This window comes from Dasypus novemcinctus, chromosome 10 (assembly GCF_030445035.2).
Source record: "Dasypus novemcinctus isolate mDasNov1 chromosome 10, mDasNov1.1.hap2, whole genome shotgun sequence".
NCBI lineage: Eukaryota > Metazoa > Chordata > Mammalia > Cingulata > Dasypodidae > Dasypus > Dasypus novemcinctus.
The window spans coordinates 41400550-41416565 of NC_080682.1; the positions used below are offsets into that span (position 1 = coordinate 41400550).

Below are 16016 nucleotides of genomic sequence, written 5' to 3' on the forward strand. Positions count from 1 at the left end.
AGGGCATTAGGACACTTGAGCAAGTTAGGCCCTGAACACTGTTGCAAGTATCTCTGGATGTGGTTCCTCAGGAAATGGAGATTGGCTGTCGCTGTGGGCCCCAATGGGAGGGGAAAATGGATGTTGAATGGATGGAACCAAGGTAAATGTGGGGTAAGAGAGGAGTTTCGTGAAAGTACACAAGGATGGATATAAAACATGTAATATTACACCTAAAACATATAGGGTATGACAGACTAATAATGTAAACCAAAATGTAAAACATAGGATAACTAAAAATTTAGAAAACTGTATATCCTAAAGTATGGACCACAATGTAAGCACAGATGTCGCCTTGTGAAAGCTATTGTCTCAGAGTCTGTATATCAGTTTAAGTAAATATGATATGAATAAGTTATAAGATTATCACTGTGGAAGGGAAAAGGTTTTATGGTGGATGTGTGGGAGTACTGTATATTGTATATATGAATTACTGTGATCTAAGGCTCTTGTGAAGAGAAGCTCAATAATTAGGAAAAAAGAAAAGAAAAAGATAGGATGTAGAATTTTTCCAAATCAATACGTATTCTAGATCTAACCTTTAAACTCATCGCTATATTCTATTTTACTAGTAAGGGAACCTGACATAATATTGGGCTTCACTTTTCAGGAAGTTTTGGATCACAGAGTGGTTCAGCAATGGCAGTGGAGGAATACTGGTATGGGATGTTATTGACAGGCGATATATGGTTGACAGGGAGTTATACAGGGCATATGTCCAGGGTGCATGGTTATGTTTGGATCTACTCATAGTGGAAACAATTAAAAACAACAGCTGGGGGGATACTGGGTTCCTAGCCGGGGGTGCTCTGTCGTGGTCCCTAGGGAAGCAGCGGCAGTCCCCCAGGGACAACAGTAAGAACCAGGAAGGAATGAGAGTCCAACAGTGAGCCCCTGATACTAATGACTATGCTTGTGAGCCTATATGCCTGAAATAAGAACAAGGCCTAAAGCAGCACTGTGCCTGGGAGTTTCCTCCTGACAGCCTTCATGTTACTCAAATGTGGCCACTCTCACAGCCAAACTCAGCATGTAGATGCAGTGCATTGCCCCCAGCGTGGGACATGACACCCAGGGATGAGCCTTCCTGGCACCGAGGGATCACTACCAAATACCAGCTGATGCTGCAACTAGCAAATGGCCTTGAATTAAAGGTTCAACGCAGACCAGCAGAATATCCCTGTCTACATATAATAACAGGACTTTAAAATGCTGTTTGACCTAATGTAAGAGGGAAATGGAAAGGAGAAATGAGTTTATATGGCTATGAGTCTCTAAAAAAGAGTCTGTAGTTTGTCAGAAGGATTGCCCTTATGCACACCTGAGCAGAGTCTCGGAGACAGATAAAGTAGATACAACCCCAGGTATTGGTTCTTTTGAGGGCTAAAGAGACCCACGGGTACTATGGTCATGGCAGATGGGGTTCAATGCCATGTCAGTTGGCCCTTCTTTGGAGCTGGTGTTTCTGCGTGATGGAACTGGACTCAGATGGGATTTCTTTTCACAAGACTTTCATGCTACTTTACTGGCATTGTAGTTGGTGCTGGGGTTTAAGATATATCTAGGGGATTTGAATCTCTGGACTGACAATATGATGACCACGCCTTGAACCTCAACAGACTTCAACTCCTACACTCTGATTTATTGGACTTACCCCACTCAGCTAACATGGAGTTGAAGAATGTCAACCACCACACCATGGAGCCTAGAGTGCCTACAACTGAAAGCAGGAGGATTGCATCCAGTATCCATGTGGAATCTAAGTCCCCTCTTGACATAGAAGTGCAATGGACACAACCAATCCAATGTTCACAGAGAAAATGCGGTATTGGTGTGGGAAAAGTGGCCATGGTGGCTGCTGGGTGCGAGGAATGGGAGGAAGAGATGAGATGTGGAGGCGTTTTTGGGACTTGGAGTTGTCCTTGGTGGTGCTTCATGGACAATTACGGGACACTGTAGATCCCCCCAGGGCCCACTGGATGGAAGGTGGGAGAGTATGGGCTATGATGTGGACCATTGACCATGAGGTGCAGCGATGCCCAGAGAGGTACTTACCAAATGCAATGGATGTGTCATGATGATGGGAGAGAGTGTTGCTGTGGGGGGAGTGGGGGGTGGGGGCGGTGGGGTTGAATGGGACTTCATATTTTTTGAATGCAATATTTTTTAAAAAATGAATAAAAAAAATAAAGTACATGATTATGTTAGCATAAAGTATAAGAAGTCATTTTGAAAAAATATAAACTCTTTTCTTTATATGCATTGATTATTTTGATTAAAAAATTATAATTTTTTACTAAGAACAGACTAATAGGCCAAGAAAAGTTTTGTTCTTTAACAAGAGAAAATCAAAATTTACTTTCACGTCAATATACTTTTTGATATTAAGGCTTTTAAAAATTTTATAGATAGACCCATAATATTTTTCCCAACTTTGACCACAAGAAATATAATTATTTTTCTTTGAACCATTTACAAATTCCCATATTTATTTTGGTTTTATGCTACATTTCCCTTCTTCATTCTGTAATAACCAGCTGTAACAGTTTGAAGCTTTTTGTGGATCTTGGAAACAATCAGGTCCTTAGAGCTAATCCATTCCTGTGCATGGAAACCTATTGCAGGTGGGAATTCTTGAATAAATTACTTCTGTTAAGGGCCTTTGATTAGATTGCTTGACTCAGGGTGGGTCTTAATCCACTTACTGGAGTCCTTCATAAATGGAGTACTAAAAGCAGCTGATACAAGGAAAAAAGAGGGCAGAGACACAGAGAGGCTCCAGAAGTTGGTAAGCCCAGAAGAGAGAAAAGCCACAGGCCTGGAGGAAAAAGGACAGATGAGCAGATAGATGTCTTGCTTGCCATGTTCTTGATTGCCCACAGCTACAGCTTGGTGAGACAGCATCTCTTGATGATGCCTTGATTTGGATACTTTCAAAGACTCAGAATTGTAAGCTTTTAATCTAATAAATTCCCATTATAAAAACCAAAACATTTCTGGTACATTGCTTCCAGCAGCCTTTAGCAAACTAAACCACCAGCCATTTCAATTTAGAACAAAATTACTATTTTTTCCCCTTAATAATACGCATCCTGTATACTTTACATACTTGATATCAAAATGGTTTTGGAAACTGCCTTCAAGCTGAAATTTTAAAAAATAAAATTAATATCAAAATAAAAATGGTCAGAATAATGGCTTGGTTTGGTTAAATGCAAATATATGTATTGGCTTATAGATTTTTGTACTTTCCATTGATAATTCAGAAGATGCAGTTGTTTTCTTTTAAATTTAAAATAGTAAATTAATATATAAAGTGCTTACAGCTTAAAACTTTCATCCATGAGTCAAGAAAAAAAAACAGAATTATAAAAAGACAATATATAGAGACATAAAACTCATTAGTGCATGTAAAAGCTGACTTCTTGGCTGCACTTTATATAATTTTTATTTTAAATATTAGTAGATATAGTATTAACTTATTTTATATGTTCAGGAAGAACATTTCTAAATATACCTATTTTTTTTCTTTAAAAATCCATAATTTTTTCCCACTGTTTCTGTTGCTTGCAGTATAGACAGTTAATTGTCCTTTCATTTTTTTTCCCTTGGATTTACACCTACTTGTATTGATTGTAAGTGACAATTGGGAACTCTTTAAAATTTTTTTATTCTACCCTTTTGGAGCTGATATAATTTTATTTGCCAATTTTAAATATTTAATCTGATCTAGAATTCTTTTAAAATATTCAGTTAGTTAAAAAAGTTTATTTAAGCTTGTTTTTGTTATAACTAACTTTTCAAGATTAGGTTTAAGTCCACTGACAAATAGTAACACGTTGGCAAAAGATGAAAGATCTGAATTAAAAAGAAAGGTCTGAAACAATTATTTTTGTTTAATCCCAGATCAATTTATCTTTTATTCCTTGGTATGTTTGCAAGTTTGGATAACTGACTAATTTTTTGAAGAAAAGCTTTTGGTATGGCATTTAATTTATCATTAATACTTTGGAGGATCCTTACCTGCAGCATTTGTAGTGTCCCTTATACAAGGTCTCTGTAAGGATTGTTTATAAGAAATTTTGCAATTAGTTCTTCTTTCTGACTGATTTGTCATGTAAATTAAAGCATGCATTCTCTTGTCTCTTGGGGTTTCTTTGCAGGATTGGAATTTCCTTGATTATGGTTTTTAGTTTAGCATTAGTTGGAGGATTGTAATTTACAGAGACAATTCTGAGACACTTTTATTAGATTTCACATTAAAAGAGGCTAAGAAGGTTAGGACTGAAGACGTTTCTTGTCCTTTATTATAAAACGACAACTTGCAAGGCTAGGATAAATAGGAGGAGGACATGGAGGTGCAGGAAAAAATGAGGCATCTTAGAAAATTTAGAGGATTTGACAGTTTTTCCAGTTTGGTTATGTGTTTAGATAAATCTTTATTATGTTAATTTGGTATTTTTTTCTTTGAAGAGAGGAAATTTTGGAGTTTGTATTGCTTTTTTTTTTTTTTTTAGACAGCCAGGAAGTCATTTATTGGAAGGCACAGGACAGGTGAGGTCAGTGCTGGCAAAGCCCTCAGGAGTGCAGGGACCGCCAAGACTTGTCCAAGGGGCCATGACTGGGGATGGATTTCACCCCTCAGCCATCTGGGATGAGGTGCTTCTCAGCCACCATGTCTTCGAATTCATGAGCATTGAACTTGATGGAGCCCCACTTCTTGGAGATGTGGATTTTCTGGCGGCCGGGGAGTTTGAAATTTGCCCCCAGTCACAGGCTCCTTGTTCTGAAGCCTGGTGCAGATGGACATGATGACTTGGCAGATGTGGACCCAGGCCATGGTCCTCTGAGCCTTTCCAAAGGCATCTTGAATACCTATCTGGAGCCTAGATTGGGGATGGCATGATGTCACAGACAGGACTAGCAATAGGCAAGGGCTGTCTCCCAGGTGCCTTAGGGCAGCCCGTAAAAGCAACAGGCCATGTACACTACCAAGAAGGCTGCTGTCCGCAGCCACTGCACACCAGGACCCATGGGGAGAGGGGGCTGGTCAGCTTAATTGACTACAGAAGACTTTGTATTGCATTTTGAAACTTCCAAGCATTAATTTACAAAGGTAACCCATTCAGGTTGTTTGTCTTAATAACTCCTATTTTCTAATTATGTTCACAAATATATTAATTTTTTACTATCAAAACAGCTTTATTATAGACATTGCAATTTAGTATTGTTTCTACCAGGCCAGATTCAGTTCAGAGACAAGGATTTATATGAGATAGGATCATGATGTTTGAACACTAAACCAACTGTTATGCTGGTAGACTGTGAATCTTAGAATTTTTAAAGCATTAGAACACATTATTTCTGACTGAAAGCAATCCTAAAGCCTGAAAACCTGACAGGATTTGTTTTAGGGTTGGGTTAATGAGATGCTTTACAGAGTATTTTATGTGGTATGATTAATTAACTTGGTGGATAGCCTGTGCTTTTAGTGGTCTGACTCACAACCAAGATTCCCCTGTTGCATTAAATTATGTTCAGGGTGACAGGCAAGCAATTATTAATTTTGCCCATCTATGACCACTTAAATGATTACTTGATTGCTCTCAGTCAGGACAAAAGTTATGAGGATGAAATTGGTCACTGAATATGAACACAGGAGAGAGGCAAATATATTGTAAGATGGGAATAAAATTATCATATTTAAATACCAATGGGAGAAATCTAAAAGCTAAGGAGTGAGAGACTGAAAGAATGAAAGACAGAGAGAGAGAGGAATGAAAAGGAAGAATGAAGAAGAGGAGGTGGAAGAGAAAGAAAGGGAGGGAAAGGGAAGGGAGGGAAGGGGAGAGAATGGGAGAGAGAGGAAAAGAGAGGAGATACAAAAATATAGGAGACCGGGGAATATAATATACATGGACATCTTATGAAGAATAATTTCTCATCTTCATTTGGGTCTATGTATTTGAAGAAATCTGGATTCATTCCAGACTATAGAGGTGAATATGGATTAGTCTAAACTAATATGTTATTAGTTTACAGAGATTGATCAAGGGATAGGTAAGCGACACAATTCTAGCCAATTGCAAATGAGAAAATCTGAATATACATCTCTGTTATTAAAAATAGTCATGTTTCTATCTTCTGTTAACCTATCATCAAGACTCTAGTTCTATGTGTCTGCTAAATTTACTTAATTCATATCAGTGAGTTCACGTAATATTTGTCCTTCAGTGCCTGGCTTGCTTCACTGTGGCAATGCTCCAAAATGTGTTCATCAATTGCAATGAATGTACAATACTAATAAAGGATGTTGGTAATGTGGGAAAATGGGGGAAGTGTATGGAGCAGAGCACATGGGAATCCCCTATATGTTTATGTAATATTCATGTAATCTAAGTATAATTTAAAAATTAAATTAAATTTAAAAAAGGGAATCATGAAGAATACTTTGTGAACAATGCTCTCTGCAAGGGATGCTAGCATTGTCACTAGCAGAGACCACTGAGCTTTTGAATGGAGAACTTTTGGACTGTCACAGCTAATAAAGTATAAAACATTTAAAAGGGTCTTGCTATCTTGTTACTGGATTTTATTTGGAACTTATTTTATTACTGAAGGACATGATATTATTTTGAGAACCAATATACCCACATATCCTAGCATATCCACACCATCCCAGCAGGTAGGGAAATTAACAGAAAATTCCCTTATTAAATAAAAATAATAAATCATGAACATTTGAAAGGGGGGAAACATTGCACTGTGAAACAGGGGGCTGCAATTCATTTGGACCCACTTATAGACTCTTCTGAGGAGTTTCCAAACCCTTAGCTAAAGGAGCAACTCCACATGATCAGTTCTTGGAAGATGCCTAACCAGCAGCATAGTTTACAGATGGTAGCTCAGGAGCACAGAGCCAGCACTGAATCTGGAAAGTAAAAGCAGAGAAACCTGTGGTTTGAAGAGAGAAGTGATAATCCATTTAATGAACAGAATTAAAAGCAGCGTTCCACATGGTATCACAGGAAATGAATGATATAGTGTAGATTTTACACATTGGTAGCAGCTTGAGATTATTTTATGAATCCCCAAAAGGAAATATTATGTTTGTAAACTAAACTATTCCTCTGTATGTGATACCCTTTGATTGTACTAAATTCAGTTGAGTGGTCTTTGATCAGATGATTGACAAGATTGCTGTAGGGTTTTTTATTGGACTATGTCAGGAGGCCTGACTCATGTTGAGTTCCCAAACCCTTGCTGTGTCTGGTATGAATGGAAACTCACTCAGACAGACACAGGAAGAGAGAGCTCTGCCATTTTCAATCTTGCCATATGACAAGGCTCAGACAGCTGAGGACCTCCAGAGAGATGAGCCACTTGCCTGATAGCTTACATCTGAGCTTGGAAAGAGCACTGAAGAGCTAAGACTGATATAGGAGGTCCAGAAAGAAATAAGTCCTATACCAGAAGAGAAAGGACTATAGGATTGCTTAAGCACAAAGCCCCAAGGGGTTGGGCATATGTAGCATCTCAAGAGTAAAGGGCTAGCTCAGAGCAGAAACCTGGGCAGATACTGGTAACCATCTTGCTTCATCATGTGGCAACATCCAGGATCAACAGCAGCTGACTTTGGTGAAAAGCGTATCTGATGATGCCTTAGTTTGGGCTTTGCATGGACTTGGAACTGAAAGCATTTACCCCAAATAAATCCCTTTTATAAAAGCCAACAAATTTCTGGTACTTTGTATCAGCAGCCCTTTGGCAGACTGAAACACCATCCTTGAGCAGTAGCCAATATGGATGTTGGGAAGATAAAAAGAATCCTGAGTGAAGCATTTGGTGAAGGATCTGGGTCAATAATAATTCAAATGATAAGAAGAAGTAGCTGTTGATAAATGAATAATGTAAAAGAAGAAGGTAGTATTACTGTGGTGCCTCACAAGAAGATATAGTGGTTTGAAACTCTGCATACCCTAGAAAATTGTCCTTAAATTGAATCCATTCCTGTGGATGTGGACCCATTGCAAGTAGGACTTTCAATGAGGCTAATTCAGCTAAGGTGTGACCCACCTCATTCAGGATGTATCTAAATTCTCTTAGCAAAATCCTTTGTAAATGGAATGAGTATAGACAGGGAAAGAGAAAGCCACAGAAGCAAGAACCTGAAATCAACAAAACCTGGAAGAGAAAGGAGAGACCAGCAGATGCTGCCATGTGCTTTGCCATGTGGTAGAGGAGTCAAGGATCTTCAGCAGCTGGTCTTCTGGATGAACGCACCACCTTGAGGATGTCTTGATTTGGACATTTTCTTGGCCTCAAGTGTTTTGTATCATTATGATGTATCTTAATGGTTCAAAAACGCCTTGTGGGTAAAGACATTGAATAATTCTATTTTGTCTTTTGGTTTTCATTTTACAATCTACTCCCATTATAGAAGACCTATTTTGGGAGATAGCATGTGGGCAATAGTATCTCCTGGATGCAAAGAATTTCATTTGACAACAGAGACCCAAGTCACTGTCCAATTATTAATCTAGGGAATGACCTGTTGATAAAGGGACCCAGATACTGTATACATCAATTGTCTCCTTCATGCCTGACTTGTTATATTATTTATGCATATTTATCTTTTTTTTTTTCCTTTTGAGGGCAATCACAAAAGTATAGAATGTATGGAAAGAGAAACCAATCTCACTTTAGTATTGACTTGGTGGGCTCATATACTTAGCTCCAATGTCTGCTATGGGTACCTGTAGAAAGTTCTTTGGCACACTCAAAATAAGTACCTGTGTTGATAAACCTACATGACGTTATCCTGGGCAATTCAACATATTTGGGTCCAAAATATATACCTGAATTGCACGTGATCAACACATATTCAGAGACAGTATGTTTGGGGATGAATTATCACTGACCAAAATACCCTATAACAATCATTGTATTGTGAGCACAGCTCTAGAAGTTCAAGCATAATTTGCTTTTCTGAGGAGAGTCATAGTGAAGAAAAGGACTTATTGAACCATACTGGCCACACAGAAGGATATTTGTTTTTTTCAGGAGGAAGTGAAAGACAGCAAGCAGCCTAGAAAAGTATAATATTTGTAGAAAAATGGATAAAGCAATCTCAATCTCAATGATAGTTATAAATCATACCAGGAAACAAAGATGGGAAAGGCCATGCACATTAATCCAAGAGGAGCTGTGAAGTATGCTGCTTAAATGGGTTCATAGGTAGCTTAAAGGCACCAGCCTCTGATCTTGTCAGGAGAAGCACAGGAATGAATTTATGGGAATCTTTGGTCCTGTAATTTGAAGGAATACATGCAAAGATGGTGTAAATTGTTTAGGTCCTCTCTACTTGCCAAGGCTCCACCATCAACTAAAACTATATGTACCTGATAGTACAGTTGGTCAGAACTGGAAATATATTAAATTTGACTAGGAATTTACTGGTTGATGGAAGATGACCATTATTTAAAAGTAAGACTAATTAGGGGATCCAAGTCAGCAGGTCTTTCAGTATTAAACAGGGCATATGGCAAGGCCACTGTATTAGTCAGCCAAAGGGGTATTGATGAAAATATCAGAAATTGGTTGATTTTTATAAAGGGTATTTATTTGAGGGAGAAGCTTACAGTTACCTGGCTATAAAGCACAAGTTACTTCCCTCACCAAAGTCTTTTACCATGTGTTGGAGCAAGATGGTTGCTGACATCTGCCAGGGTTCAGACTTCCTGGTTCGGTTCCTCTCTTCCCAGGGCTTGCTTCTCTCTGGATTGAGTATTCCTGTCTTCCCTGGGTTGCATTTCTTTCTGTGCTCAGCTGCTGTGCTCACTCCACAAGGCTAGCTGCAGACTAGTAGGCAAACGGCTCTGTCTCTCTCCCTGGGGCTTCTGCCATGTGTAAGGAGCTGTTTCTATTCCTCTGTGTTCATCTCTTGTGTGTTCACTTCCTAGGCTCCAGCTCAAAACTCCAGCAGCAAAAACTGTTCCTTGTCATGCCTTTTTTTTAAAAGATCTATTTTTATTTTATTTATCCCCCTCTTTGCAGCTGCTTGCTGTCTGTCCTCTGTGTCCATTCACTGCACATTCTTCTGTGTCTGCTTGACTCCATTTGTTGCATCATCTTGCTGTGCCAGATCTCCATAGGCATGGGCCATCAACTCTCCATGGGCACAAGCCAGCTTGCCTTCACAAAGAGGCCCTGGGACATGAATCCAGGATCTCTTATATGGTAGATGGGAGCCCAATTGATTGAGCCACAATTGCTTCCCTGCCATGCCTTTTGATTCCCCACCCACCAAGGAGCACGCACTCAATGCCCTACTGACATGGCCCAATCAAAGCCCAATTAATAATTTAATCATTAATCATTCCCAGGTGCAGACCAGTTTACAAACATAATCCAATATCTATTTTTGGAATTCAAACGATATCAAACTGCTACAGCTACCGAGAAACTCAGATCCAGAATTAATTGAGACTTGACCCTTGATTTATGATCCAATTCATGAGAATATTTGATAGATAGGTAAAGGCCAGTCTTGTTTGGAAGGACTAGGAAATAAGATCACAATTCTAAATAGATGATTTTGTAATAATCATAATGTATTTGACATAATACTGTTATAATTTATAGGATTAAGTTGGCTGATTTCAACAAAATATATAATACTGACATTGATTGACAGATGTATTTGGAAATTGAATTTAAACCTCCACATTATGATCATCCAATGAAATCAGAATGGACAAAGAAGGAGCAAGTGTTAGTTATCCATCAATTAATTGTTGCATTAAATCAATATATTCATATCTTCCATAAAGTTAAAATTACATTAGTCAGAGGAGACAAAAGAGTTTTAAAACTCATATATGATTAAGAACAAGTTTGTGCTGGAATATTTGGCAAACTGAAATTCTTCTTTAAAGCAATGTCTATATCTTATTTTATGGTACAAATTAATAGCATTTTTATAGTTATCTATTTGATTTTTATATTATATAAATGGTAAAATATGCAGGAGAAAGATGATCATTAGTGATTTAAAATTAGAAAGGCTTGACCATGGTTGGAGGGTGGTCTATATAGGATACAGTTATTTTACAACTTAAGGGGAAAACTCTATCCTTATCTCTGGGCAACCCTGGTTTTGACCCTAGGCCAGGAAAAAAATAGGTGGAGATTGGATGTTCCTTTAAAGACCAAATCTCGCTTGTAAACCCAAGGGTCAATTTTTTCACTGATGGTTTTTGTCTGACATAAGTGGCTTGACCAGAGGACAGAAATACCCCACTGGGAACATATGCCTTGAGCCCTCTTGTGATTAAGATTCATCATGCAGATCTTGGTGGTTTAACTAAAGATAAAGCTTGTCTGTATATAAATAAGAACCCCATAGTGGTTGTGCCCAGCTGTCTCTTAGCACTCTAGTGCTTGTCTGAACTCTGCTTCTCTTATTGCACAATTTCTTTTGCCTTAAAATAAAAGCCTTAACTGAGAATGCTCTTTGGAGGCTTGTGAGTCTTTTCAAATATCCAAATGATGAATTCTTTGCAAGTGATGGCTCCATTGAAATGATTTTTAAGATCAGTGGGTCACAATGAGGAGGTGAAAGAGACTGGAGTTACTCAACTTTATATCTTTATCACCTCACAAAATTTTCTTTTGCATTGCCTGATCCAGTGAGAACAGAAATGGGATTAAATTTACACACACCAAAGGAAGGTGTAACTGAAGCCTAAAACTCAATATCCATGCAATTAAATTTGACAATATGTATTCCCAAGACATTTTACTGTGGGCCGTACATTTACCTCATGTAGTCCATTTAAGGATAATCATTAATGTGGTCTACATACCAAATGACAAGGACAATCCTGAGATTTTTCCCATCAAATCATAGGATGTTTGTCTGAATGTGTACCCAGATATATGTTAACAAGATTGCTCTTTTATATGTTCCTGTGGGTACATAGTATGTTTAAGATGGAATATCCAAAGTTGGGTATAAAGTTATGGTCAAAAGTAGTAATAAAGGGAAACAGTGGATATTGCAGCAAAAAGAAAGGCACTCTTATGTGGGTGATCATAACAAGAAGAAAGGTAATCATGCTTTTTTCCATTAACAATTTATAATAAGTTGCAATACTTTTATCCCTCTCTTTCTCAGATATGGTACTGATTAAAGGCTCACTCTGAAAATAACCTGCAGACCTGTTTACCCCAGAAAAGGGAAGTTGTATCCCTGATGATTTCCAAGTTCAGCCTGGCTTATTTAGAGAAAGGTGATGACTCAGTTTACAGATAGACAAGTATAGTGTCATTTAGTTTTGGAGTTTATAGACTATGAGTTATTTTACAATCTGCTTATTTTTTTTTGGATGCCTTGTGATAACTACTAGAAAAACCATATAGGACATATAATGTTGAGAAACAAAGTGTCTCTGTTCCCACAAATCAGTATGATATGCTGCTATGCTGTCTGTATAATAGGAAATAGTCAATTACTAACTGCCAAGTATATCAGAGCTCCATTTGCTGTGTAGAATATGCCTTATGTAAAAGTAGAGAGAATGCAATTAAGGAAGTTAGAAATGGAACCAAGAGATAATCATGAGATAGATGAAATTGGGTATGATTTAGTACCCCAATATTACTAAAATTTCCCCTCTGGAGCTATAAAAATGGCATTTATGGGAAGCCTTATGGCATACTCAGATGGGGCTGTATTTAGGATACAACATGATCAATTGCCATGCTCATGGGACAAACATTATTTTTGGATGAAAACTTTTCTTCACATTTCACTAACCTTGGAGATACAACCACAACAAAATATCTTGTGGCTTAATCAGCACTGATTCTACTTTGCCAGACATTCTGCATAGATTTTAGTTAGTAATCATGGGGTACTAAGATGATCCAACATGATAATCCAGGAGGCTTATCCAGATGAAAAAACTTGTTCACCCAAACAAGAGTACTAGAGGAGACAGCAAGAATATTTACTCAAGTAGCATCAAACAACTATCTTACCCTGGAGTTCATAATTGTTGTTGGTACCTTCTAATATACTATTGTATAATTTTCTTCTTTATTGCATTACACTTTAGGCAAAGGGGATAGAAAAGGAATCTTGAAAACTCTGTGGCTTATCTCTTGCAATTTTATTTTCTGTACAGGCAAAATCCACAGAGGAATTGAGGATCATGTAAGGCATTTGTCATGGGCCTTCTTAAATACAAGTATTCTGAATATAGACATATGGAGGTTTGAGGATATGGATATTTGGTATGAGAAATGTTTTGGTCACAATTGAGAATACGTGATCTCCAATTCAGAATGAATTATTTACTGTTACATATCAATATGTATTCCATATATATATGTATTTGTGTGTGTGTGTGTGTGTGTATGTATATCATGAGCTATAGGCTAGCTGTGGTGTAATTTGGGTTAATTTAGTCTTACAAAGATAAAAATGAAACATCAAGTTCGGCAGGACACTTGCATCGGATCATCTGGATCCTCTTCTTTTATCCAGATTTGTTCTCTTAGTTAGAATTGCCCTGGAGTGACCACATCTCAAATGACTACCAATATAATTGGAATGAAATTGGTCTGTGATTTTTATTCAAATTTGAATGTGCAGATTTTCTGCTTAGATTACTCAGATAGCGTAAATTCTTCGTTTGGTACCAGTTATATTTTTTCCCATTAGCTACAGCTCTAATCTACTCAATAAAGGTATTTTGAAAGTGAGGTGTTCGGTGGATTTTTTTGATGGAAAGATCCTCCACGTATGATTCTGCTTCCAAATATCAAGTGCAAAGTTGCTTTATAGCTGTACCTGAAATAATTTAATATCCTTCTTGGCTTTAGGCAGAGAAAATAATTTGTCTGGGCGGAGCCCAATTTACTATGTTGTTTGTGCTTCTTGGCTTGTACAGATCAAGAGCATAAATTTTGGGATGACTCCTGCTTTAATGGCTCTTTTTCATACAAACCCATTGATTTCTGGATGATCCTTATCTCCTACAAAAATTCCTCTACCCTGACATCAGCAGTTGTGATTACAAAACTCATTTTTGACAAAATTCTAATGATAAAATTTTTAATGAATTTTTTGTTCTTGGGCAATTGGTTACATAAGCTATTCCTGAAGATTTGCAGATTTTTTTAATAGAATATATTATGCTGTGGATTTTCCAAACACTGTTAAAATTTCATGTCAATTAACCAAAATTCATTGAATATTAACTTGTATATGCAAGTAATTTTCTAATTGGATAGGACTTAAATCGCCATTTAAAATAAAGGAACCATTCAAGATTTTCAATAACAAGGTGATAATATTTACTTAATTCACATATTCTGACTGTAAGACCATTCCTTCTGAAATAGACACAAATGTTCTTAAAATGTGACTAGCATTTATTTTATTTTATTTCCCTGAATTGATATGTATCACTCTTTGGCTCCAGAGCTTTTTCATTGCATTTTTCACCTCTGCATTTCTGAGTGTGTAAATTAATGGGTTTAACATGGGTGTTATCATAGTGTAAAACACAGCCACCCCTTTATCAATGGGAAAAGTGCCCATGGGCCGAAGGTATATAAATATACAGGGTACAAAAAGTAAGATGACTACAGTAATATGTGAGGCACAGGTGGAGAGAGCCTTCCACCGTCCTTCAGAGCTGTGAGTTCTGAGGTTGCAAAGGATGAGGACATAGGAGGTCATAAGAATAGAAAAAACAAGCAGACACATGAACCCACTGTTGGCAGCAACAAAGAGTCCTAGGATGTGAGTATCAGTGCAGGAGAGCTTCAGCAGAGGGTAAAAATCACAGAAAAAATGGTCAATGACATTGGGGCCACAGAATTGTAGCCACATCATAAAAAGGATTTGAATTAGGGCATGAAGAAATCCTCCAGCCCAGCACACCGCAACCAGGAGGCCACACACCTGCCGGTTCATTGTGATCATGTAGTGCAGGGGCCTGCAGATGGCCACGTAGCGATCATAGGCCATCACTGTGAGCAATATGACCTCAACTCCACCGATGACATGCTCCACAAAGAGCTGAGTCATGCATCCATGGAAGGAGATAGTTTTCTTTGCAGTGAGTAAGTCAAATATCAATTTGGGGGCTGTGATAGATGAGAAGGTGCCATCTAGTAAGGACAAGAGAGAAAGAAAAAAATACATGGGTGATCGCAGAGTTGGACTGGTGGCAATAGTCACTACAATGAGTAGGTTACCGGCAATAGTAAGAAGGTAGATGAACGTAAACATGACAAACAAGAGTTTCTGCATGTCTGGGTTCTGTGTCAGGCCAAGCAAGATGAATTCTGTCACGTTATTCATTGCTCTGTGAATCCAGTTTTTCATTTCAGTAATTGATTTATCTGCAAATGGCACAAGGATTGTAATGGCATTAGATAAATTTTGATTAAGAGAGTAAATGCATCTTTTAGATAAAATGATTTCTGTGTAATTGATGGAAATGCAGAATAGTTACATCCTAAATTTAATATTGGGAAAATTTTGAGTCCCATACTGTATCCATAGGCCCCTTCTACACACAAACACAAATGTCGTTTTATGACGGTTGCCATGCAAGGCACCTTTACTGAAATAATATATGACTGAATCCTCTTCCAGTCAGTGTCATAATATGTTCTCCCATGCAAACTAGGAATAAAAAGGCACCTGTATCACAGAATAAAAATTAACAAAAGTAATTCCTCGAATGATACTACACAGTAAATGCTAAGTTACACCAAGGAGTATAGTTAATAGTACAATTATAAAAATGTGCTATCATCTATTATAACAAATATTGCACACCAGCAGGAGCTGTTAATAACAGGGTGCTATATGAGAATCCTGTATTTTGGGCATGATTGTTCTGTAAACTCACAATGCTCATACAGGAAAAAAATGTCCTATGAAGAGTAGAGGT

General features: G+C 37.7%; 1 protein-coding gene and 1 non-coding gene across 2 annotated transcripts; both read right to left on the bottom strand.

Annotated features, from left to right (window-relative positions):
• Positions 1-4974: 4974 nt before the first annotated feature.
• Positions 4975-5108, bottom strand: LOC111763912 (small nucleolar RNA SNORA70). The gene has a single exon (XR_002796641.1). It is a non-coding gene; the product is annotated as a small nucleolar RNA SNORA70 (small nucleolar RNA).
• Positions 5109-14491: 9383 nt separating this feature from the next.
• Positions 14492-15418, bottom strand: LOC101437167 (olfactory receptor 4C5-like). Its single transcript, XM_004447423.4, has one exon. The coding sequence runs from the start codon at positions 15416-15418 to the stop codon at positions 14492-14494; it is 927 nt and encodes a 308-aa protein (XP_004447480.3).
• Between the last annotated feature and the right edge of the window lie 598 nt (positions 15419-16016).